Source organism: Terrapene carolina, unplaced genomic scaffold (assembly GCF_002925995.2).
Source record: "Terrapene carolina triunguis isolate 2854851 unplaced genomic scaffold, T_m_triunguis-2.0 Scaffold58, whole genome shotgun sequence".
Lineage (NCBI taxonomy): Eukaryota > Metazoa > Chordata > Testudines > Emydidae > Terrapene > Terrapene triunguis.
In genome coordinates this window covers 53150213-53177478 of record NW_020664409.1, presented here as the reverse complement: position 1 = coordinate 53177478, position 27266 = coordinate 53150213, and the positions used below count along the sequence as shown (strand labels likewise).

The window sequence follows — 27266 nt, the reverse complement described above, 5'->3', positions numbered from 1 at the left end:
GTTCCATGAAGAGACAGAAGACTTCATTCTCTTGGGCTTGTATCATGTGCAATATTTTAAATAGTAATTCATAAAAAAGAAATTATGAAAAAAGTCTTGCTAAAAAGACTGCGAACTCCCCACAGAAAATAGCTTTTGTGGATGACTTTTCTTTTTATACTGGTGGTGACTGAATATAAAACAAAATGCCGCACAGTTACATACATGTCCTTTTTCTATAAGTATTTACAGAAAACTTTACAAACTTTTATACACATTTTCATATCCAGATCTTCTTGTTTACTTTTAAATTAAGAACAAAATTCACCCCAGAGACTCCTAAGGCTGTAGATGGTGCCTATATTGTACATTCATGCTTGGCTTCTTCCTGGGAAGAGGGGAAAAGAGTAAAAAAAAATGTGCAAATTACAGACATCTAAAAGAGCCCTGCGTTTAAGGGTTCTTGGAGACTGACAGCAACAGAGAACATCCATTTCACTTCTCTTCAACTCACAGACAACTACTGTTTGTGGGTGCAGGGGAGGAGACAAAAAGAGGGAGAAGAAACCATATATGAATTAGAATATTTAGACAAGCACGTTGGTAATTAGGACATCTGGAAAAGAAGAATTATTTATCAGTTTCTACAACATACAGTAGCTTAACCAACATTAGGTACAGCCTTTGTGAATGTCTGATACATTATTGAAGCCAGTCCATATTACACTATAGGTGTCTGATCCCTGACATGTATTCTGGAGTCATATTATCATTTTCCAACACTATCTTTGCCAGGCACAGTATGACTGTATCAGTCCAGAACTACTGAGTTTCTTGAGAAACACACATTCTTCTCTCATAATTTTCACAGGTTGATTTGTTTTCATGCCTTAACACTAGGTATTGTAAAAAACAAAATTAAAAAAAGAAAACAATTTACAATTTACAAGTGTTCATATAAGTAAATAATTTAAAAAATCCAAGATCATCTACAAGTATCCATCTAATGGCGATGATGATGATGATACTGAGGCTGCGACTGAAGGATTCAGTCCCATGTGGGAAGAGCAATCCACACACTCGGTGAGAAATATAGGACGTGTCACTTCTGTGACAATGGTTCACAACGTTGGTCTTTTCTTCTGAAGGCTGCTTCTTCAGCAACAGCAGCAGTGCTGAGTCAATGTTCATTACTTAGTTCGACCTGTGAAGAGATATATGAGTTACTAATCTATCAACAAGATAATAATAGACCTCTGGGTGTTCATTTCCTATGTTGGTGGTGACCAAGTATAAGGTCACGATTGAATAGGCTCCTAGGAACAGAGAAAATGCTGACTGCATGGCCGCACACTTGGGAAGCATTTGTGGCAGTTTTGAAGGAGACTCCCCTCCCCCCTCGCCCCGGTCTCTCCTTTGGTTAAAGGGGATGTGTGCCATGATGGTGACAGAAGCTGGAGAAGGTGCTGCAGCTGGTAAAGTATCAGAAGCTGTCAGAATGATGGATTTCCCTCGACTTCATTCATATTAAATGAATCATATTTTTGTATGCTGGCTCATGACACTCTCATCTGACCTGGTTATGGCAAACACATTTGAACTGAATCCACATACAACTTTGGTTCACAGCCATACGTCAGCTGAGTTTGTGCATCCACACATATCATCCCTCTGACCATGTTTTTAATCACTGTATTCGGGACCATCTGTGTGGTTATTTCATATTGATTCACAGTGCCTGGAGGATGTGCATGCAGTGTAGGGTCAGAGGCAGTGTGATAGTCCTGTCGCACATAGAGTTGTGAAGGAGGAAGGCCAGCTAACCTGGTTACATGAGCATAGTCAGGGGTTTTATCTACACAAAATAGAGAGTTATGATTATGGCGGGGAGGCAAAGTGTTGGGTTTTGTTCTTTTAAATATACTACCTTCCCTAGTCCTGTACCAAAACTTTCTATATCCTCACTCAACTAACTTAACGTAGAGCTTAATGCTGCCCTAGAACTGTGTGAAAATGTATTGTTCCTTCAGCCTGATGATCCCCTTTATAACCTGTCTACCTTTGCCTCCAAAGAGAACACATTCAGATTTTCCTCTCCCTCCCTTGTCCATTTCTTTCCTTATTTCATCTCTGTGTTGTCTCCTCCTTTACTTCTGCACATCTTCATCTAGACTGTAACCACCTCAGGGCAAAGAATGTGTCTTTACCTATACTGTAGAGTGCCAGGTAAACAAACAACAAACTGACAAGCTATGCTCATTTATGTGTGCACAAAGAAATGCTTCCTAGGAGAAGGCATTTAACTTTTGTATCTCTTCAGGGGTGAAAAGGACAACTATTCTTAGACTTGCTAATCATTAATAATTATGTGGTAGCCCTAGACAGATACTATAATATGGCCTCTGCGTATATAAGAAAATGAATTATCCACAGCTGACTAAAGAGCTCTCTTTCACAGCTTTGATAAGGCCATATAACTTTGCATGTTTGAAGTGCTATGCTTTGTTAATCTATGAGAATCCATGGAAGTCTTATAATGTGACTCCCAAGTACTGAGCAAGACAATTCACAAATAGAGAAGAGGTTATGATTTGCTGTTCAGTGGGAGTTAATCAAACTGATTCATAAAAGTTTAGGAACCTGCCTATGCCCTGGTATTTTAGGAAGACGGGGTAATTCTACAATACTTTCTTAACCAAATGCCTGCAAAATAAACCACACTGATATGATAAGGAGGGAGAAAACCAAATGCCCAACCTGGCTATAATCTATAAAAAAGAGTCACATTTTTACTTTTCCCCAGGAGTAAAGTGATGAAGACAGTAAAAGACATATAAAATGAATTAAGAGCCTTAATAAAGGTTAACAAGTATCTTTCTTGTTCATCTCCAACTTCAAAGTGAAAAGGAATGGAGTTTTTCACAGTTTGGATACTGAAAGGCCCATTCCTCATGGGGATTGTGGTATTCCTGGACCATCTAAAATTGATATAGATAGCACTTGTCTTACTGAAAGACAACAAGCAGGCAGGTTGATGCACTGCACACAGATAGCACAGTTCACTGACTATCCAAATTGTCTCCTGCAGCTTGGCTTTTAATTCAAATTTACCTTGATTATTGAAATTCTTCTTCCCCCTTGTTTAAGCAAAGATCCTATTTGTACTTGCCTTTACATAAAACCACAATATCACTGAAGACATTTATTATTGTTTTATACTCCCTGACTGCAGGGCTTCCAGCTGTGATCTTGTTATGTCTCACAAGTTAACCCAAGCAGGACCTGGAAAGATTGGGGTCTCCCATTTAGCAGATGCAATTTATGTTCACAAAATCTGCCCACCAACAAAGTGAATTCTGAGTGCAAAGCTTCATTCAAGTGTCTCTACCTGATCTGAGCTTGGAAACAGGTAATTTGATATGAACATTCTAAAATTTGTGCCCCTAATTCAATTGTAGTTGCAAATTTTGTAGAAGTATCAAAAAGGAAATCACCTTTTCTGAAAAATCTACTCCTTCATTTCTTTTTTTTCAATAATAGTACACTGGTTAATAAAATATTGGACATCACAATTCTTCCTCTAACCCTTCAGGAAAATTAGTAGTGGTCTTTAAAGTCAACATTGAAGCAACTCCATAGACTAAAAAAGTGAAGAACATTTAAATCAGAAATGTAAACGTAGCAGCTATGACCTTCTTCCCAGTGGATACCCAGTCCATGTCCTTGGTCTCCAATATCTCAATGAGGTATGTCTACACTATGGAGAATATACCAACAAAGCTATGTGCCAACATAACTGTGTAGGGTAGAGATAGCCTACAATGATGGAAGGGATTTTTCCATTGTTGTAGGAACACCACCTTCCCGAACAATGGTAGCTATGTCAACAGAAGCCTTCTGTTGACATAACTGCATGTACATTTGAGGTTAGGTTGGCATAGCTATGCTGGTCTGCACATCTCAGAGCTACCTAGCTCTGCTGACCTAACTTTTAAGTGCAAACCAAACCTCAGTGTACTTAATAAACCCAGGCCCCTGCCATTCCTCCCACGTCACAGTGCAACAAAAGCATTATTTTATGGCTAATCTGCACTTGAAAGTTAATTCAAGATAGAGTGTGAATTTAAAGCACAAAAGCTATTCCTGACTAACTTCAAGCATGGACACTCTTATTCAGGAGTAAGAATACCTTGTTTTGGTTTAGATTAATCAAAAATAAATTAAGCTATATCAGAACAAGGCACTCTTAGTTCAGAAAAAAGAGTCCACACTTGGAGTTAGTCAGGAATAGTTATTCCAGAGTAGCTAATCCTGAATAGTTATTCCAGAATGATTCCATGTGTAGACAAACTCTTCATGGAATACTTTTGTAAATGCAGATCCTAGCAATATGATCATAAACTGATCAGTACTTTGCCTTATTAGTTATCTTAATTTGATACTTCTTCCACTCCCACACTATTACATTGCAATTGTTTCTTATTCTTTTGGGGCTTTCATAATTCCACACTATATAGTCTCTCTGTAATGGTAAAAAAGATTGAAACATTCTTCCTTGTACATTTCTACAACCAAATGCTGGTGCACATGAGGGAAAATTTATATTTGACAACATTCTAAGAGTAACGAAAACCCAATTCAGATTTCAGGGATCAAATGTCCAACCCAAACACAGTGTAAGTAACAGTTCTCTTTAAATTAACAGTCCCCTCCAGATCTCTTCCAATCCCCCAACACATACACCAGGAAAACAAAAACAATCTTAAAAAGACAGAGGACAGACAAATATTTAGATATTTGGTTACCTTTTATTCAGTACTCAGACAAAGTACATTCACCTGCAAAAAAGACATCACACCTGTCCATTTTTTGAATATTAATATTTGATAGACATACCTGGTCTGTTAAATATGTGTATATAGTGATTTTACTCAATTTAATAAAATCACTAGAAATGACATAAGTGTTGTAATGATGCTCACTCTATAATGTGGTAAGCAGCAACAGAGAGTCCTGTGGCACCTTTAAGACTAACAGACGTATTGGAGCATAAGCTTTCGTGGGTGAATCCCCACTTCGTCGGATGCATTCACCCATGAAAGCTTATGCTCCAATAAATCTGTTAGTCTTAAAGGTGCCACAGGACTCTCTGTTGCTTTTTACAGATCCAGACTAACATGGCTACCCCTCTGATACTTGACTCTATAATGTGGTGACATCCTGTTAAATAGAAAGGTCTGATGACTATATTCCTGTATAATACCTCTTTAAACAAAAACTAACAGTTATAATGATTGCTTTGTTTCAGATATTTACATGGCAAGGATTTGTAAACATGTGAAAACATTCTAAATAAATCGTTTTAAAAATGTAACCTTTAATTCTCTTATCGGCTAGCTAAAAAACAGTAAATTGTGTCACATCAAGTTCAGTTAGTCAGCTGCACTTTGGCTTCATCTTACTAGGCATGAAAGATTCTGATGTGAATTTCACGACACACAGGATCAGGACAGCAATTTATAAACACCTGACAAGAATTTTCAAGTGATCTATTTTGCAAATATACTTTGAAGTGTCCCACATCTGAAGGTATCTGAGCTTCTGCCAAAGTGATGCATTGCTAACGTCTGCTAGTGCATAGATTTACCCCAAATACAAAAACAAACCAAAAAGGAACATTTTGGAAGTGTGGCTTTTATGTACTAGAGAATATTTTATTTGAATAAACTATGGAAACAATGGCATTTTAATTGTGGAAGCAAGTCACTTGTGGTGAAGAGATAATTGAGTTTTAGTGATGCTCCATGGATTGATCTTGGTGAACTTGCATTGGCTCAGCAAGTCATTTTCTACAGATTAGACTATCTGGCCAAAAATAAGAGTTTCTGCCTCTCCTTTAAGGGGTCATTGCATTAAGGCCTAGGCAGTGCGGCAGTAGCAGCAATATACCTACACTATACCAGTTTCACAGCTGGCAGAGAAGAATTTCTTCCCTTCAGTGTTTCTGAACCCACTGATGCCAACCCCAACGCTTCATAGTGTAAAAAAAAATTAGTCATAATAAAATGAAAAATATCCACCCATCATTGTTTTGGCGGATGTGAGCCATAAAGTGTAGAGTGTTTTAGCATGTTTAGTGGTAAATTATAATGAAATCATTAGTAATCGCATGTCAAAACTATTTGAGCAGAAGAGTAGTTTTCAGTCCAGTTAGAAGGATTAATATTGTCCGTATGACTGAAACCTTACTTACAGGCTTTACAGGCTTTAACTCAACATGTTCCAGGGGGGGTTGCCGATAGCAGTATGTGTCAAGTCCACCTATGAAATCAACTGAAAATACAACAGTTCCAGAAATGAATAAATGGAAACAAAAGCACACAAACAGAATTAAAAATGGAAAAACGATCTGAATAATAAATAATAATAGTAATAAAGAACATACACACAGACAAGAAACATACACGTAAATGAAAAAATATTGTGAGACTCATTTGCAGAGGGGCCACAACTCAGCCTCCTTTTGTGCCTGTTTAATTCTGTGCAGGGAGACATTAGTCTATCACCCGACCCAAAGGCTGTGCACTCTAGTGTCTGCATGCTTCCAAAAGGGGATGGTAGTGTTTGCGGTGTGCACGTGAAGGTCACGTTGTGGTAATGTGGCCTTTTATTGCCAGGGGATCTGATCAAGCAGTTCTTGCTCAAATCAAAACCCTATGGAAATGTGTGTGTGTGCGCGCGGGGGGGGGGGGGGGAATTAGTCTGGGAAAGAAGTGAAGGTTTTGGACCCGGTGAGCCAAATTCTGCTTGCAGTGAAACATATACAAATCAGTGGAAGTTACATATGTGAGACAGACAGCAGTTTGTCCCTTTATTTGTGACACTAAAATGATGAGTGAAGATCGAAAGGAGGCAGGGGCATCTCTGAACAAACCTCTTTGGGCAGGTGATCTTCTGAGAAAGCATCTCACCTTTTCTTTCAAGATTTCTACATCAGAAATAATGGAAGAATATCTGCATTTGAGAGGTCACTAATTCCACTTCTTGTGGTCACAGATGAGTTCTCATTCAAGTAATTATGTTTGTGTCTTCTAGCTCTTCATTCTTAACAAGGTTCTTCAGTTCCAACACCTACACCAAGCCACATTTTTTCATATTTCTCATCACTGAGTTCAGAGGGTGGAGATTCAACTATATCAAGACTACTCTGGGCATCCAGTAGCAGGAAAACACTGAGAAAGGTGCAGCTCAACTGCTTCAGGGAAAACATTTGTTCGCTCTGAATTTGTGTGTGATAGTAAGAGTGTGTTCTTGTCTGGAATTGCCTTTTCAATCCCCAGTGCTGATGTGCTCAATTCACAGCACATGAGGATTCTTCAATCCATCACTAGCAAATGCTATTATTTGTATTGCTGTAGCATCTATAAATCTTAATAAAATCAGAACCCCTTGTGCTAAGCACTGTACAGACACATAGCAAGGCAGGGCTCCAGCTGTCAGCCCCCAGCAACGGGGCCCAAGCTGTGAGCCCCACATGGGACTGACAACCAACATGCAATGTGAGTAACACAGTGTCTACACGGACACTGTGTCACCTTAACTACATCAGCCTAAGTGCTATGCCTGTCTGGAGGTGGAGTTGTTAAGTCAATGTAGTTACATCCATGGGAGCTACATTTTAGTGTAGATGCTTAAGAGTTAGGTCCACATAAGCTGCCTTGCATTGACATAACTCTGTAGTGTACACCAGGCCTAAGAGACAGAGAAGGCACTGTTATCCCTGTTTTATAGACGAGGAACTGAGATTAAGGGCCTGATCTAAAGCCCACTGAAATCTATGGGAAGACTCCCTTTGCCTTCAGTGGGCTTTCCCATTGATGGTAGGAAGCTGGGCCCAGATTTTAAAGGTATTTAGGCATTGAGGCACTCAGCATTGCAATGCCTAACTGATTTAGGTGCCTACATCTCATTTTCAAAAGGGCGTTGGGCACTTAGAAGCCTAAATCCCATTGACAGTCAATGGGACTTAGGCACCTAAGTGCCTACATTCCTTTTGAAAATGAGATTTAGGGTTCTAAATCAGTTAGGAGTTGCAATGCTGAGTGCACAACACCTAAATACTTAAAAAATCTGGGCCTTGTTAGCTTATCTGTAGGGCCCTACCAAATTCACGGCCAAGAAAAACGCATCACGGACTGTGAAATCTGGTCCCTCCACCCCTCTGTGCAATCTGGTCTTTTGTGTGCTTTTACCCTATGCTGTACAGATTTCACAGTGGAGACCAGCATTTCTCAAATTGGGGATCCTGACCCAAAAGGGAATTGCAGGGGGGTTACAAGGTTATTTTAGGGGGGTTGCGGTATTGCCACCCTTCTTTCTGTGCTGCCTTCAGAGCTGGGTGGCCGGACAGCAGAGGCTGTTGGCTGGGTGCCCAGCTCTCAAGATAGCACCCAACCACCAGCGGTGCAGAAGTAAGGGTGGCAATACCATACCATGCCACCCCTACTTCTGCACTGCTGCCTTCAGAACTGGGCAGCTGGAGAATGGTAGCTGCTGACTGAGGGCCCAATTCTGCAGACAGCAGTGCAGAAGTAAGGGTGACAATACCGTACCATGCAGGGCCAGCTCCAGGCACCAGCGGAGGAAGCATGTGTCTGGGGCAGCATGTGCTATGGGGCAGCATTCCGTCCATTCTTGGGGCGGCACAGTCCAAGCGTTTTTTTTTTTTGTTTGTTTGTTTGTTTTTTGCTTCGGCAGTCCGAGCAGCTTTTTTTTTTTTTTTTTTGGTTGGGGCGGCAAAAATGGTAGAGCCGGCCCTGATACCATGCCATCCTTACTTCTGTGCTGCTGCTGGTGGTGACTCAGCCTTCAGAGCTGGGCTCCCAGGCAGCTGCCGCTGCTCTCCAGGTGCCCAGCTCTGAAGGCGGCACCACCGCCTGCAGCAGCGCAGAAGTAAGGGTAGCAGTACCACAACCCTTCCCCCCTCCACACACAATAACTTTGCAACCCCCCAGATATCCTGAGTTGCAGTCTAATTCCTTAGCCACAAGGCCATTGTCTCACAGCTAATTTAACATTACATCATATTGAGAAAAGCTAGCACAGTCAGGCTAGGTTCACACTACCCGCCCGATTTGGCGGGTAGAGATTGATCTTCTGGGATCGATTTATCGCGTCTCATCTGGACGCGATAAATTGATCCCAGAAGCGCTCCCCTGTCGACTGCGGAACTCCTGCTCGCCGAGAGGAGGAAGTGCTGTCGACGGGGGAGCTTGCCTGCGCCGCGTGGACCTGCAGTAAGTAAACTTAGATCGATCTAGGAAACGTCGACTTCAGCTACGCTATTCTCGTAGCTGAAGTTGCGTTTCCTAGATCGATCCCCCACCCCAGTGTGGACCAACCCTCAGTGTGCCAGCCAAAGTGTGTCTGCCACTTTTCCATTGTACGGTATTTGTTTTACTTTTCAACATTCATTCAGACTCTTATAACAAAATACAATACAAACATCCAGAGTGAAAGACAGCAGCAATGGGATGTATCTTTTAAAAAGCCTTTTGTCTGTAGACATTTTCAGCTATTTCTTGTGTAGGAGTCAAACATAGTAGACACAACTACCAATTCACCTCTCACAAGAAATTATGTTCACAGTAACAATCTCCTTGTGGTCTTCCAGCCTGGCCTTCTCAAACCCCTGAGAAGGATTATTACTTAGTGAGGTCATGTGATAGGTGAGGTGCCATAGCTCTCTAAGCATATCTTGCTAAACAAAATATTTTTCATTATCAAAAACTACAGCTTCTTAGGAAGGAAACTTAAACTTAGGAAATACATTTCTTTTGGATAATTCACCACTTCAGAATTACACACAATCCTTCTCTCACTAATCACAAACAATCTGCATCCATAAGCAAAAGGAGAACTTAAACCAGCTAATCTTTCCCTAATATACTTTTGTGTAGAAAACGAGGCTAATGAATATTACTGATTGCCAACACTAATGCATCTTTGCCTGACATAAGAAATAATTTATCACATGTCATGCAAATTTGGAGCTATCAGATACTAACTAGGAGTTGATATGAGGTTAATATCTAGCTGAATATTTCTCTTTGCTATTCATAGCCATACATACATGATCTTACAAAAGCCCTCTCATATAAATATGAATGGACTTGACTTCGAATCCATATTAAGATAGCTCTCAAAACAAGAAACAGGTCTATCACATGAGACAACAAAGGAAAATGTCATAAGCGGTGTTTTATGTAAATCTGGCTGACACTTTTTCAAATTAGAATTCTTCTTTATGTAGTTTCTCTATAAAAGATTAATTTTCAGTTATTTTAATTATAAATTATTTCCCATATAATACATTTTTAGAAATATGATCTCATTTGACCTGCTTTTTTCACCTATGTCTCAGGTGATCCCCAGGACGGAAACAGCAAAGAAAAGGTAGCCATTAACTATGGAGATATCTGAGCTGCTATTCTCAGCCTGAGAAAGGAAATATTTCTGTGTACCAGCCAGCTATAAGAGACAACTCAAGTTTGGCTATAGGAGTCAAATGTCTATCAAACAAAACTCTTTGCTTCTGCTTCAGTGAGCTTTTAAGATGCATGTTTCCCTTTGTTAAAAAGGAGACAGAGTAAAAAGCATTAACATTTATGTAGACCCCCTGAGAAAAAAAAACCTAGGCTAGGTGGCACTGAATAACTGATTTATTTATCTCTTGCTTGGTTAATGAATTATAGGCAATCCCTGCTATGGATCCATAAAACTATTATAATAAGCTTTAATCCAGAGAGCCACATACATCGTGAATAAAGTTCTATGGAAATATCATTTGATTTTCTACGCAGTTATATACCCTATGCATTAAAAAAAAAACAGTTTAGCAATAGTGATATTCAGTCACTAGAAAAGAACACTGCATGGAGTCCAGTCATTAACTACTTTCTTGCAGAGATACACTTAGAAAACTAGGGAGAGAATTTTCAGCACCCTGCAGATAATTGCTGGTTATAGAGGAAACTAGTTATTTTATCTGCAGCTGACTGCAAAACATGATCCATATTTCCAGGGAATTGCTCTCTTCTTGTGTTGCTTCAGTTTTGTGCCGGATGCTTAATGGCCAGTGTGAAACGTTCTTTAAGACTTCACTACGTGCTGATCTTGGAAGCTGCAAAACTGCCTTGACTGTTACTATGGGCAGTCGATTAAAATGATGTTCACTTACTTGGGGGCGGTATTGGGGAGGAATGGCTGTCAATCTCCCTGAGTGAGAAGAGTGTAAAACACTGCTGGCCCAATGAGGTGCTCCTGTTATCATTAAAAATGTTAAGATCTATTCTTTGCTGGATAGCTGACATCCATATATGTTTTATTGCTATTAATCCAGTGCTTTCTCCCATGTGCTGATGCTAAAATTTCTTTTCAGGTTTGGGCAGAAAGCATAGAAGGATAAGAAAAGGGGTTTGAAAAGATTATTTATCCCACAAAACAGTTTCTTTGGCCATAGCCCATAACAGTAACCTGCTGTTTACAGGATCTCTGCAGGATGAGTGCAGAGGACTGTACTAAAAGACCTTTTGAGGTCCCTTCCAGTCCTACACCTCTATGATTCTATATAGCTGCCATAGCTTGTCAGGCTATTGTTATATTACCAATATTTCCTTTCAAAGTGACCAAGTTTTAGATATCAGGGGGGTAGCCGTGTTAGTCTGGATCTGTAAAAAGCAACAGAGAGTCCTGTGGCACCTTTAAGACTAACAGATGTATTGGAGCATAAGCTTTCGTCTGACGAAGTGGGTATTCACCCATGAAAGCTTATGCTCCAATACATCTGTTAGTCTTAAAGGTGCCACAGGACCCTCTGTTGCTTTTTACAAGTTTTAGATGTGGCTGAACATGGAGGTGTAAGCAGAACATCCGTATGCAAAATACACACTGTGCTCTTGCAGGATCGCCACATTAACACCATGTTGAGTAGTTCAGCCTGAAATGACTTTGGAGAAGGTAAGATCAAGAAGATCCTTTATACTTGTGTAAGCCCCAAAGCTTGATGCCCCTTTAGAGAAGCTACTGGCAGGTGTCATTTACATAAAGTATAATTTTGCTTATCCATAGTTTGTGTAGTGTGTTTTGTTGCATTATTTGAAATTTGTTTGAATTATGATTTGATGAATGTGTGTGTTAATGCAACAGTGATAATTCATGAAAGGGTATATGAATTGTGCAAGATATACTTAGTAGAAAGTTGGTCGCCTTGAGTGGACAGGTAGTAGACTCTGGCTAGGAAAAGAACACAAATTCAATAAGGGACCTCAAGAGGCTCTGTTAGGAAGAGGAAGCCAATACAGTTGTATGAATATAAAATTGGTGTGACAGACTCAATGTATAAAGTTCAAATTTACCTCCATCCTCAGGTCTGAATTATTTGTAATTCAGACACCGACTAAGTATAAATGCTCAGCCTAGGCTTTCTTTGCAAGCAGGATTTCCCTTGAGCAACTCCTCCCTCCCCCGCAGTTCCCTCTGCTCTCAAGAGACACTCCACTCTTATATCCTGGGTCGAGCTAACCAGATCCACTTACCAGCATGGGCCAACATTATTATTTTGTATTAGTAATTATTTTGCATCTTTATACACGGCTCTAGTGCCTGAGTTGAGGGGGTTCCACAGAAAAACCCTGCACTTCTCTACAGGAGCCTAGAAACTGCCTCCCTATTACAAGGGGAAACAGTTCAGTAGGGAGGGGTAAAGAAGGAAGACCAGAGGCAACATCAATAGAAAGATATGATTATCTGATTGTGTCGCTGTCTCCAAAAAGTACCAGGTGAGACAAAAGGGGCAAGGAAAGAACAGGGGACAGAAAATTATTAGAAAACAACTTTTTAAAATGGTTGTAATTACTTGGGATTGGAGGGAGAGATTTCAGGGTTTAAAGGGCTTTCCAGAGTCATATTCCTTGCTCTGATATTGGACTCCCTCTGTAGCCTTAGGCAGGACAGATAGACCCCATATTTTAAACTTTGCTCCCTAATTTTGGGTGTTCATATTTTGACACTTGAGTACTATTCTGATGGTGTTTCTTGAATGACTAAATCTAAGAAATGTTCTGTCATGAGTACACTTGGAGGACACTAAGACTGGAGCCATTTTAACTATGATCTTCACTACTGAATGGCCTTTCCACTTCTTCAATGTTTTGACAACCAAGACATTAACATAACATATCATAACATATTCTGAGCTTCATATTCTCTGCCAGGGACAGGGCACAAGAATAAGATATAAGGAGCATCAAAGAAGTTACCACGTTAGTGAGGCTCAAACTTTCCTTCACTGGACCACTTTGGCCCTCCTTAATCTCATAAAACTGTGCTTTTCAAAATGTTCTCTAGCCATATTTTAGAAAGCTACTTAACGCTTCACTCCATTATTGAAATTAAACCACATGCTGTGCAATTTCACAAAGTATTTTTAAGAGTCTTTTCTTAAATTAAGCTTTTATGTTGATTGCTTTCTAGTCTTTAAGGATCTCTCTTCAACTGAGATGATATGTAAAAATTTCTTGAAAGAGTATTACCCTTTCTATATTATCTCTCTCTTGATGTGTCCATTATGTACGAAGTCTGTAACCAAGGCACCTGTAAATTTTAAGAACCTCTTATATTTAATTTGAGTTCAGGAAGATATGGTCTTTTGAAGGGGCTGTGTCTGTTGTCCCTCCTATCCTCTAACTTGACATGCACATGAAAATTTTTCTTTAGATTTAAGTAAATAGCTACATTTTATTATTTGTAAAGATGAATGCAAAGTAATTGCTTAATTACTTTTATTTACCAATCCTATCAGACCATACTCTGCCATCTATGAATTCCACGCTGAGATCTTGGATTTACCAAGGTTATTTTGCCCTCTCTAGTTTCCATTTTGGTTTTCATTACCACAGTTCTCTCTCCCTATAATTAGAATTTTGATTCATACTCATTTTACCAGGGCAACTCAACATGGGCATTGGAGTCAGATGCTTTTCTGCATATTTGGCTATAGATTATGCCACATAGCAGCACTGCTTTGCACAAGTACTTTCCTAACAAAATATTACAAGTTATATATTTTTCTTGATTATATTTGGAATTCCTTCTTTTTCTTTTTCTAAAGTATTATCATAAAAATAATTTTAAAAAATTCACCTCTGAAGACTGAAATAAACTGATGAATGCATTGATTGTCATTTATTTATGTAAAAAGCTGACAATTCTATTTAAAACAGTTTCAAACAATGAAAGTTGTGTGCAATGTTTGCCTTTGAAAATAATGGTGTTAGTGGCGAGACAGGATTAGTTCAAAATAGGTCATGAGGCAGGCTAACTGTACAGTGATGCCTGTGACTGACGTGTGAGTTATATCTGCCAGCTATTTTAACTTCTACTAGCTAATTTTAACTGGTAAGATACTTGGAAAGAAGAATACTTGATGGAACTTGTTTTGGCTAACTACTGAATTTGTCCTTTTTGCTTCCTTCCTGATCTAACTGCTTTACTTATAATGCACTGGGATTTCTGCACTTCCTCATAATGAGATTGCTACAGTGCAAATGTGCATGTTAAATTGAGAAAAAAAAGTCCAAGCATGGATGTGGATACAAAAACATAGACCCCCACAGTCATCCACCAATCATATTCATATGGTACTGAGAACAGAAATGATGCCCTGCAGCTCTAACAACACAGATGTCGCACTGGTCTGTTAAAAAGACAGCACCACTAGTTCAAACAGTAAAGGAGACTGTTATATATAAAGGTTGTTGCCGTACAGCTTCAGTCACACCTCAGAAAGCAGGATCTTAATGATAAATTCCAGGCTGGCTTCAGGGGAGACAAAGCTAGCAGTCTGCTTTTTGAAGATGCGCTTTGATCTTTTGCTGCAGGCTGATTCAGGGATATGTGTTCTGTATTAGTGCACCTTTATCTCTCCGCTGGTTTTGAGGCCATAAAGCCTGGTGCCCTTTTAAAATGTTTAGTACAGATGCTAAGATTGACTGGAACTGATCTATCCCATTTACAGGTCAATGGCAATTTGTAAGTTAGGTATTTTGCTCCTCTAAGCTTGTTTTTTATGCTGTGAGAGACACAGAAGGCTGTTTCTCGCCTTTTGATATTAGTACTTGTATCATCTTCTTGCTTCAGTTATTTGTCAGTATGATTTGAATTTTCATTGTTGTACTGATTATACTTCTCTACCTTCCTCATTACTATATAGCAAGATTGTCTCAAGTGCTATTGTCTTGTTTTACCGCAGTCCGAATTGCTATGTCAGGTAATTTTCTGAAGTTAATTCTTCTCTTATGATCAAGTTCCAATAAACATTAAGTAACAGTACAGCTGAATTTCCTAGAGCAATATATTTTCAACATTAAATACATGAACGATGAAGTAATGCTTTACCAAATATTTTGGATGTCTAGAATACTGGACATAGCTCACCCCTTTAAGTTCACCTGCAGAAGAAAACCCAGATCACAAATGGAGAAGACATTCAGTGGAAGAAAGTTCTTTTACGGGAACCTTCTAACAGAAACCACTCATAAACAAGCATTTACTATAACAGGAGTAACTTTCAAGGCAGGTGATGTGTTAACTTGTATCTAAGAAATTTGCTAAAACCTCACTTATTTTAAATGTATTTGTCTTCTCCTTTCTCTTGTCCTATCATTGTAGCCATCCTAAAAATACGTTGTGATATCTCTGTTTTCTATAAATATTTCTTTTGTTTTAATTTGATTGTTTTAATTTAATATTAATATTAATAAAATATTAATTTTAGTATAAAAAATCTAGGTCTTCCTTCTCTAGAGCAACTTGCCAGTTTTCTTGAAGGTATGTATTGGTTTCTTTTCTCATTTGTGGCATTTAGCACTGAGATTTTCAAAGCTGCCTATGAGATTCAGCTGTCCAAGTCCAGTTAAAGATTTTGCCAGTTTTGCCACCAGCACTTATTGCCCCACCCAAAAAATCATCATCCCCCCCAAAAGCCCAGCACCTGACCCTTACTCACCTGATCTCCCGTCCCCTCAGTCCCTTGCTTATAGGGTGACCAGACAGCAAGTGTGAAAAATCAGGACAGGGGGTGGGGGGTAATAGGAGCCTATATAAGAAAAAGACCCAAAAATCGGGACTGTCCCTATAAAATCGGGACATCTGTTCACCCTACTTGCTTAGGCTAATACACCATGCTACCTCTCATGCTATTGAGCTACTTCTCTTTGGGACCGGTGGCCATACAAGCTGCTCTGCAGAGAAGCTGTCTGAGAGGGAGCTTGATATAGCTTGGTGCATTAGGACCTATAACTGTGATCTTGATCCTGCATCTTTCCATGAAACTAGGGACTCCTGGGTATGTTTTTTTCTGTACTCCAAAGCACAGTCCTGGGGGGCTGCAAGGGAGTTGTGAATAATCTGTGATCTTTAGGAAAATGGAATGACTGTGCTCTCAGCCCAGGGATCTGTATGGATTGATTTACACTTTCAAGGTTATCTTAGCAAGGAAAAAGACTAGAAACATCCTTTTTATTAAAACTAAGCTAGATTGTCCTCTACATTTCTTGGTCTCCTTAACAGGGCAGGGGGCCTACAGCTGCAGGCTCAGAATTCTAAATTGCTAATTCATGCATGAGTTTTTTAAATGAGTCAAACATGCAGAGCTATTCATAAAAGGAAGCAATGGGAATATTCATCTAAACTGAAGCCATTCAAATTACTGAATCCCAAAATCCTTTACCAGTATGTAATCAGGATAATTTAGGTGTAAGACCTGATTAATTAACTCTATAATCTATTCAGCTCTCCACACGTCCTCACAACATGCAATTACCTTTCAATCCAGACCCACACATCCCGTATTAAAAGCAGTACTGAAAGCTATTATTAAATTAGAGTTCTTAAGCCCAATGCCAGATAGCAAAAACTGTCACTTGAAGAACAGTAACACTGAAATAGATGTGATTTAAAATGAAGATTGGAAGTTGGAAGAACCTGTCTGCATAAAATGAAGAAAAATTAAGATTTTGAGGAGACGGGATTTGCACTGATGGGTGGGATTCTGATAAATTGCTGTACAAGTTCCACAAAGAAAAACAGACTCAAGGTAGCTGCCACTTAGAAGTGAAAAAGTACAAAGATCAGGACTGGACGTGGAAATACAGATTTAAAAAGAGATTCAACTTTAACAGAAAGGCAAGTGGAAGCTCAGGACGTGAACTGGCACCACTTAGGCCTAAATGTGATGTCAAGTGAAAAGCTTAGGAGATGGAAGCTGGAGTAAGATTGATTTAACAATAGATACAATTTAAACAGAAAAGCTAAGGTGCTGGGAGCTGAGGTTTGGGATAACATCCATTTAAGCGAAGAATTAATTTAACCAGAAAGGCCAAGGAGGTGGAAGGTGGAGACTAGAACAAGATCAATATTAAATTAGCTAAGTGGAAGCTGGAATCAAATCAGTATGTTAAGCTTGCTGAATAGAGTATTTGGGGATGGGGAAGGAATGAGTGGAGATGGGAAATGAGGAAGCATATTTAATAAACTATACATGAACACTAACTATAGGCATTGTTTAACCTTAATAGGAATATTATTTATTATATTAGTGTCTCCTGGACACTTAAAGGAAGGCACAATCCCTGGCCAAGGAGATTACATTCATATTTGAAGGGAAGAAAGAGAGAGATATTTATCAGTAGCAAAAACAATGAACAGGAATTAAATTTGCATAGTATGAGGTAGCAGTTTAACTGAAAAGACTCACATTTTTATTTTTAAGTCGGTAAACTAATTTAATCCTAAGGGAAGTGTGTGTGTCGGCATGTGTATGTATATTTTCGGCATCCAGAATGGTGACTAGAGGCTAGTATCTCTATTTCTGTATCACTAGGTATTCTGATGGTTTAAACTATAATTCATTGTGACACTGAACTCTTATAGGAGCAAGAAAACATAAAAAAAATGCTAAATTATGCATCACAACATATTTTTCTAACTATCCTAAAGTTGCACACGAAAGAATGAGAATTACTCTGAATACAAAGGGTATATCTGCAGAGGTAACTTGGGTGATTGGCACACACAACTGAATACCTAGGTTAGCCTAGCCTGGGTGTGAGCAGCCACAACACAAAGCCCTACCCATAATACTGTGTCCTCCCTGGTGTGTACTCACCCCTGTGTGTTGCTAGGACTTCTGGGAGCATGACTAATGATTCTTTGTCCTGTAGTAAGTTGAGCTGCTTTATGATTATTTCCCAGTGAATTGTGGGAGAGCTTGTGTGTCCTTCTGGGCATGCAGGGGGAATTGTGGGAAGGCACTGGACAACTACAAGCACTTCAGTGATTCAGTGTGCATCCTCACTGCAAAGTGGGTGGGTTACTAGCCCTACTGAAAGTGGCACCTGAGCTCTAACCCATCCCACAGCTGGGCCAACTAGCCTGATTTAAAGAATCATTTTAAACCAGTATGGATGGGAGGGGTCTTAGGGCCAACACCTGAGTAAAGGCCTGAGTTAAGTCTGCAGTGAAGACGTACATAAATAATTTACCACAGGCAAGAATGGTATTGGCAAGAATAAGCCAGGCAGATTTTCCCAAGTCTTTTGATTCACTTTTTCTGGTAGCATGTGCTCTCTTGATGAGCTTCTAGAACATGTGTGGGGGTCTTTTCGATGTTGCCATTCTCCCTGTCATTGACCATTATCTACCTATGTACACATAATGATCTGGAAAGGGCTACCAGCTTGTGTGTTTCTTCCAACTGAATGACTCCTTCTTGCCATGGAACACATCCCAGAGTCAAGGCTCCCCTCTGAAATATGGCACTGTGCTATAGCCTATATCTGACCCTGCACTGCTCCTTATTGTGCATGTGGCTATTAAAGACACACTATAGCCTCATTGTAGCAGGCAATACCTCTTTAGCATCCCCTTGAGGAAAGGGTGGGCACTATTCCTGTTTTAGAGTCTGGGGCACAGCCCTCTAGATGTCCACGGTGTCTCCTCCTTGTGGGAAGAAGTTAAAGAAGTCCAAACAAAAACTCACTATGCTCCCACAGCCCACAAAAAGCAGAGTGCTAGGTCTTCAAGGAGCCAAACAGATGAAAAAAAGAGAAAAATGTCAGCCCATCTACTCTCTGAGAGGGCCAGGGAGACCTAGGCTTTCAAGCCATTTCTCTGGTCAGAAACCCCTGCTTCCAGAGGCCAGGGAGCTCTGAGTTGCAGCTCTGCTCCTTCAGAGTGCTGCCCTGCACTAAGCAGAGATTCTCTATTCTAAGGACCTGCCCATCTCGAGGCTTGACAAGCCTCCCGGCTGCTCTGATTGTGCACAAGGAAGCTCTTTAACTCCTTCCTGGCTGGGGTGAGGATCTGCCCCACCACACTTTTATACAGGGATCACTTTTATAGCATGTCTGGGTACCACCTCCTTGTCACTACTGGGACAGAACCCAGCAATTGTTTAATAGTGCATAGCAATACTGCATGACAGTTTAGAACCGGAGATGAAGAATACCCTATCCAATCTGCCCGTTGACCTGCAGGGCAGAGGCTAAAATAGATTTCTTTTCTCAGTTTTTGACTTATGATATTTTTGAAGGGGTGAGTCACAGTGCAAGTCCATTATTCTGAAGTAGAATAAGAGAGTCAAGTACTGTCTCCATTGAAATCAATGTGAGTTTTACTACTGACTTCAGCAGGGCCAGGATTTCACCCAGTGTCTTTAGTGCTGATAGTGTTAAACAGGTTTTTATTTTGTGTAGCTCCCAGAGATTTTGCTACTGGATGCTGGGAACTTATCTATCCATGTGTTTCCACAACACTTATCAAACTGGATCCTGATGCTAGTTGAGACTACTGCATACTTCTTCAGTGTAAATAATAAAGTAACACGTAGGGATAATTTAAGGAGTGGAATGGCCCTGGCTGTGTTTGTCTTCATTATTTACTTCAGAATGCATTGCGTTAGCTTAGTCTAGGAGCAATTTTGGATTTCAAGTTAATCTTGTGATGCATAAGCATCATGTACTAGGGGCAGGAGGCCATCAAAGGGATTTCAAGATCATCATAGAAGATTCATCCTTTGTATTAGCAAGATGGGGCTGATAAAGGAGGGCAAAAGTGGCACAGGAAATATGTGGGGTATGAATCTAAACAATCAGCTTCCAGTTGAACACACAATGCCTCATCAGTGGTGCCAGATTGCTATGAAAAACAATCTACCAGAGCTGTGGCTTGAAAACTAGCTCCAGAAAAGTTGTCATTGATTAGACCAGGGTGTCTCAAAAATGTTCATCTCATGACCCATGTCTCAAAAGATAGTGTGTCTCATGGACACCTCTGCATTCATGATCTCATGTTTCATCTCCCCTGACATTCACGATCATATAACATCTGCAACTACAGCAACTGCTTAAATGGAAAAGTGATATTACCAAAATAGTTACATATTTTCAACTGTCTTTAATGTGATTTAACACTTGGAAAGAAGGGGGAACAGCCAGCACCATGTTACCAGCCGATTCTTCACAGAGCACCAGCAGATGCTCCGTGGGCCCCTGGAGCTCCTGAGACCATATCTGAGAACTGCCAGGTTAGACACTTCATCTCCAGACAGACAATAACTGTATAACCCATGGAATAAAAAAAGCATTTTATCAGAGAAGTCCACCCACTCTTGGTCACAGCTCAAGGCACTCCTGGGGGACATACTGGGGCTGTGACCTCATCCTGCCTCCATCTTCAACAGTACATCATGCTCTTGGCTGACCCAATTGTTAATCTTTGGAGGTTTCTGGCGCAGACAGCTCAGAAAGATACAAGTATCCATATAAGCCTCCTAAAATACAGCTAGTCACTGCTGTCTTATAAAAACACTCCAAACCCAGGGGAATGCTTTAAATCTGGCAGCAACAACCTTGTTTCAGTGCCAGCTAGTAAAGCCTATTATCATTCTATTGTGATGGTCAGTCAAGCATATTCAAGTACTAGCCATTAACGACACATTGTGTTTCTCCTCATTGCCTGTCATTATAATACTAACAGCATCTCACAGATTCCTAATGATAGTTTAAGTTAGGAACTGCTGGCCACTGTTCTGAAAGTTTCAGAAGCCTCCTGCTTTCAATAAGTTTAATTAGGATGTTTAGTGTCTTATAATACTTATGTCATACATAATGCAGCTGAAATGCAGTCAGCCTTCTTCCTGGTCATCTCTGTACAATGCCAATATAGTAACTATTTTGATTTATGGTGAAAGTCCTCTTCTAATAAAACATAAGTCTAGAAGACTGCATTTCAAAAGGATTCAACCATATGAAGTCTTCCAGTTGGTGTGATGATATAATAGTGGATTCCAAATAACTGCACAGTTCATGACAGATAGATTGGTGCAGGGTCCAGTGCTACTCAAATGTTTATTATAGTGCGAAAAGATGTGAAGTCAATGAGACATGGATCCATCGTATGGTGCCAGTGATGCTCGTGGCCTCAGGGTTAAGTCAGGCATTAAGCATATATAGTGCCCATTTCATAGGGACATTGGAACCAACCCTGGTGAGTTGCATCTTAAAATAATTTGTCACCCATCTTCAGATGCTGGTAAGAACAGGTGTTTGTGTGTGGGGGTGGGGTGGAGTGGACAGGGGGTTCTAGAAAGCCACAGATACCTCATGTTGTTCCAAGAGGTACCTGGTTATGTCATTGTGATGTACAGCAAAGTGCATTGCTGGCATGTGGGTTCACCTTGGATGATGAAATCCAAAATGGCACAGTATGGCTGAGGCAATGGGGGTAAGGTCAAGCCAAGGTTGCAAAGGCTGGAGAGGCAAATATTGTGTAACTTTGTGGGCCGGACACTTCAATATGGGACTCAAACATGTTATTATGATTGGCGATGTTCTACTTAGTCCCAGGCAGGTCACCTGAATAGAGGACAAGATAATTTATCCAGTTCCCCAACATCAGATCTACAATGTATCAGCTGATGTCCCTCTGATTAGTGTATCCCTAAACACTGTGGTACAGTTAAACCAGGTCATACCATCATTATATTTAAATGTGCAAGCCTTAATGAGTAGGCGCACAGAATATTTGTTGATTTGGAAACTGGACAATTGAAGTATTCAAAGCAATATAGACACACTGGGGAAATGCTCTGTGGTGGAAGTTAGCGTACAATATCGGGGAATGTCTGTGGATATGCATGATATCAATGGACTTTGTAATTGTGCAAGTCATATTAATATTTGTGTAAATTGTTTTGATTTGGCAGGTTTGGATCTTGATTAAGCAGTTGAGGAGAAGCAGAGATGTATATGAAATACAGGCCTGGATGAAGCCTTAGAAAGGATTCTATAGCTTCATGGTGGGGAGTGTTAAGAGTGAAAACATGCTCAGGCCTGACGGAGCCTGCTTACGTTTACTTAGCATAAGTAGAATTGCACAGGTGTAAGAAATGGCAAAGTAATCATGTTTGCAAGGCACGCTGAAGAGAAAAGTAATCACACAACCAGAAAAGACTGATTTGAGCAAGCACAAAATCCATACTGACAGAGGAGGTGAGTTAATAGGCAAATTAGAGGTTAATACAAATGTATAAGGAAAGATAACAGAAAGTTATATACAGTGAGTGTAACAAAGGATTGGGATCCCAATGTCCTTCCCACTTGTAATTGATCACTACTTCTGGGAGATTTGCCTTACTGATAAAGATTTGTTTGTCTCATCAGCCTGTAGGAGCTGGATTTTATAATGTACTAACTATGAGAATTAATGTATGATTTGATTTCATCCTGTCAGCCACCCTTTTTGAATAGCAGAAAGGAATGACAGACCAGAACAATCCTTATGACTGATTATGGTCACCCTTTTGTTTTAGGATAAGTTATAATGTCTACTATGGTTTCCTATATGTATTACAAATTAGGCACTCTAGTTAAATATACATTTCTTTGTTTTAAGGTTTTACTAAGTAAGAGACAGGATTCTCTATTGTGTCTATGTTAAGTAGATTAGAGGAACATTGAAGGCCTGGGTCTCAATGTGAATTGTCTTGGTTATTGATTGTAAAACTTAGCTAGGTTTAATTTGCAATGCCTTTTTGCTCGATATAAAATACTAGTGTTTGTATTCTCAATCTGTTTGTGTGAATGAGGAATGCATGCATCAGGAAAAGATAAGGTGTGAAGGCCATTGTTATAGCCAGAGTCAAGGAAGAAGGAGTGAAGAGTCTTAAAGGACATCAAAGAATCATCAACGCGCATCCATAATGAAGGGCAAATTGACAACCCTGAGGTGAAGCCTGGCACCCCTAAGGACAATTGATTAAATAGGAACAAAGGACAGGATGACCCTCTCGAGGTGTATTGGAATGTTTACATCAGTTAAGAAGTAACGGGACACAAACTGACACAGCAAAATCCTTAGGCTTCAACAGAGAAAAAAACCTATAAGAACAAGGTGCTTGGCCATGGGACTTTGGGTTCGTCTTGCCACACTCCAGGAGCATCGGATCGTGACCGATAGAGCCCCGCTCCCCTCTGCGACCAATCTGGCTGGCCACTAGATTGATCCAGACTCTGGCGTCATGGCAGCAACAAGCAGAAGCAGCACTGGCCACCTCACTGCCCACTAAGGTTTGGCCCCGTGGCCCCTCCATCAGGGTGGGGCCAAAATTGAGTGAGTGGCATTGCAACCCGGTACATGCAAGTTGCAATGCCACTCAGGTTTGGCCCTGCAGCCCCCTCCTGAGCAGTGCTGTGACCCCCTTGCACAAGGGTGCAACCCTACTCACTAAATATTGGTCTTGCCACCCCACCCCCATCATGATGGAGGGGCTGTGGGGCCAAACCTGAGTGGGCAGTGGGGTGACCTATGCTGCTGCTCCTCTCCCCTGCCATAGGGCTGGCTCCTATACCAGGGCTCGTCCTGGGGGCCTACCCAGCTTTGTCTCTCTTCCAGATGCCCATGTCTCTTCTGCTCTGCTTGCAGGACTTCTCAGCAACAGCCTCAAGACCTGGGAGCTGCAGTGTGTGCCCAGATGGGGAAACCAGCCAGGGGAGGGGAAGGGTGGCAGAGAGCCCTGGGCGGGGTGGGGGCTGGACATGAGGGGGTTCAATTGTGTGTACCTTGTGAAAAATTCATGGGGTGGCCCCTGTACGACAGCACAATGTTAATAGAATTATGTCTACTGCTAAATGTTGCCAAGTCCTTGGGAATTCATTGCCACATCTTTATTGCCTCCCCCAAAAGAAAGTGGATTCATAGGGAGTTTATCACCTACTGTATAACTATGTAAATATTAAACAATGTCAGGAAATAAACCTCTTGCTCATTTGACTGTTCACAACAGATGTTCAATGGTGTGCATAAATGAAATGTTATATTTCATAGAGTACAATGTTATAGTTTTTTTATTGTGGGTAATAATATATTATGTGTTAATTAATATACTTGTCTAGCAATGCCACCTGGCTGTTTCTTTACTAGAGATTACAGTATAATGAAACTTTTCCATTAAAAAAGAGCCTCATGAGAGAAAAAAAGGCAGATTCAGCTCTCAAAATATGTTAGCTCTGACAACAGCCTTGATATAGAGGGGATAGGCATAAAATATTCTACTATTCAGTTATTCATTTTGGTTTTGTGGTGTTGCTGTCTGGATAATGCTTTTGCCTCTTGGACAATGGAAGCTTCCTGTAGTTCTGCTCAGAGACAGGAGAGATTTGAACTTCCTTTGGTTAACCATTTGGTTCTCAGTGTTGCCTGTATAACAAATGTTGAATCACAACTGAAGGTTTTGGGGCAAATCTGTTCCTTCTACTTCACATCCTTTTCCTGACTCATTTCATTTAAATGCAACTGAACTCCCACTGCCATCTCATGAGATGCACATTCAGTTCAGAGCTATCCCTTTTAGACATATGCAGATGTTATATTTACAACCTAGCATTTAGTGGTAATAAAATGTTATCGGTTGTTCCACTAAGAAAGTCTAGAAAATATTTATAAAGGTTAATCATGTTTTTAAAAATTTATTTTGCTTTGCCTCCAGACTCCACTTTTTAAAAAACATTCAGTAACTCTGACAAGCTGGTAAGAAGCTTCTCAGTTCATTTTTTAAGAGAAAATGATTTACAAACAGGATAGTGACAGGTTTTTATGATTACAGATTTCACATCTTTTAGTCTCTCCAAAAGGCTCATGTAGATTGATAGATCTACAAAGGAAGAAATGAAAAAAATGAAAGGAAGAGATATAAATAGACTTTTTCATTAGGATGAATGATGGAAGGTATTAACCCCACTACAGCAATACGCCTTTTACATGTCTTCCTTTTCATTCTCTTTGACCTGCAATCATCTTCTTTCTGAGTAAAAGTTAACTACAGTCTGAAACACAAGTAAGAAAAGCAATAGCTGGAAATAAATGTTTCCTCAAGCATTTATTACCCTTCAGAAAGTGTCCATCAGCTGAAGTGCTAGCCCCAAAATCCATTTAAGCAATGCTTAGCAACCAAGTAGGAATCTGTTATTAATGTTTAAGCCTGCCTGACAGGTTTCAGTCCAAGAACTAAGCTTAACTTTGTGCACAGAATAATTCAGAGAATATTTAATTAGGGAGAGTCTGAATCTCAAATAGTTCAGGATTTATTGTCTGCCCAAATGCTGCAATATTTTACATGACCAAAGCTTCCAAAGAGAGGAGAGATGCTGCACACATATATTAAAATCACCTCTTTCACTGCAATGTTTCCAAAATGTATCCCATTCAATCTATATCAATATATTTATATTTTAATCAGAATGGTGTAAGGTACCATTGACAGAGTATCTTAGACATTTTCTTTTATCCTGCAAAAGATTGAGATTGCAGGGCCTCTTCTCCACCTTAAAGCCCATTCTTCTGGGGTAATTGGTCTATCCAAATCCTTTCCCCACCGTGTCAAATCATTTCTTTGTTAGGAAAGTTGTCTGCTAAAGCTGATATAACTTAGTTATAGTTTGTTGTTGTTGTTTGTTTCCTTATTGACCAGAAGCCACTGATTCTATAAAAGATAGATTTCTGTATATAATACAAATTTTCTAGAAAGTTGAGAAACAAAATGCCTATCTTGAAGATACTTATACCATGGGAGGGTGGGTTGGTTTTGATTTCTAAATAAGTTAGAAAAACTTCTTTGGCAAAGAGCTGGCCAACCTTATGTATTCCATGGCTTTTCCAATCTTTAAAACTCTCTCATTTGTGATTTGTGTGAAAATCTGGTTTATTTGAAATGGATGTAATTGGTGAAGGAAAAGCCTGCACAAGCTGAAGGCAGAGCAGCTCAGAGGGAGATCTTGTTGCTTGAGACCTGACAATACAGACTTGACAAAGCCTGCAAAAGAGAGACTGGTGACTGTTTATGAAGGTCAGGAACTTTATTTCATTCTTTAATTTATTCCACCAGGGGAAAGGGGATTTTAGGTCAGAAGAGATCCAGGGAGGCAGCTGCTTAGCATCCCAAGGTGAAAAACTTAGCTGCCCACTCTTGGACTGTGGATTGGGCCTAGTGCAGAGGGTGGGCCCTTGGCTCCCCTTACAACTCCAAAAGACGGGACAACAATAGAAGCCATTCTTTTGGCAGGGAATCCAGCTGGGGAAGACCCTGAATGCTCAAGAGTCCAGATCCCAAGTCCCTTAACTAAGGAGAAAGCCCTGAAACCCTTGCAGGCACTGAAAGACTTCCCTGGTATTGGACTCTCTTTTGTGTACTGCGGAAGGGATGGACAGGAATGTGTGACCTGGCTGGAGGGCTGAGTCACAAAAGAAAGGACAGACTCACAAGACAGAACTGTAATGGAAAAGGGAGAATCCAGGGAAGGAGACAACCTGCCGCAGACCTGCCTGTCTGCTAGGCAGCACTGGTGTTGAGTGTTCCCTTTCACACAAACCCATAGAACAGTCTTTGCCAGAGGCTGTGTGCACATTTCTGGAGGGCATGATTTTTTATTAATCCATGGTAACGTAGCAATATTTACACTGCATCAGTTTTCTTATTCAACAAAGACCCAGTGGTTTGGATAGATTAAAGCATGCCCAATCCGCTATTGCTTTGAGCTGGCTGCTTGATACTATTGTATGATATTTGGAATAGCTAGGGTGGACTATACAAAGAAGCTGCACTTATTTTGGTCCTTTTTATGCCATATACATTTTAACAATATTCTCCGGGCAGGTGGACCTTGTTAGCCAGG

General features: G+C 40.2%; 1 protein-coding gene across 1 annotated transcript in view; it reads right to left on the bottom strand.

Moving 5' to 3' along the window:
- Window positions 1-1045: 1045 nt before the first annotated feature.
- The window catches only part of NKAIN3 (sodium/potassium transporting ATPase interacting 3), a 528391-nt gene continuing 502170 nt past the window's right edge, over window positions 1046-27266 (bottom strand). The window contains exons 6-7 of the mRNA XM_026659683.1: window positions 6233-6312; window positions 1046-1183 (exon numbers count right to left, since the gene is read on the bottom strand). Of these exons, the coding sequence (XP_026515468.1) occupies window positions 1160-1183; window positions 6233-6312 (104 nt within the window). The 3' untranslated portion in view covers window positions 1046-1159. The remainder of the gene's footprint in view (window positions 1184-6232; window positions 6313-27266) is intronic.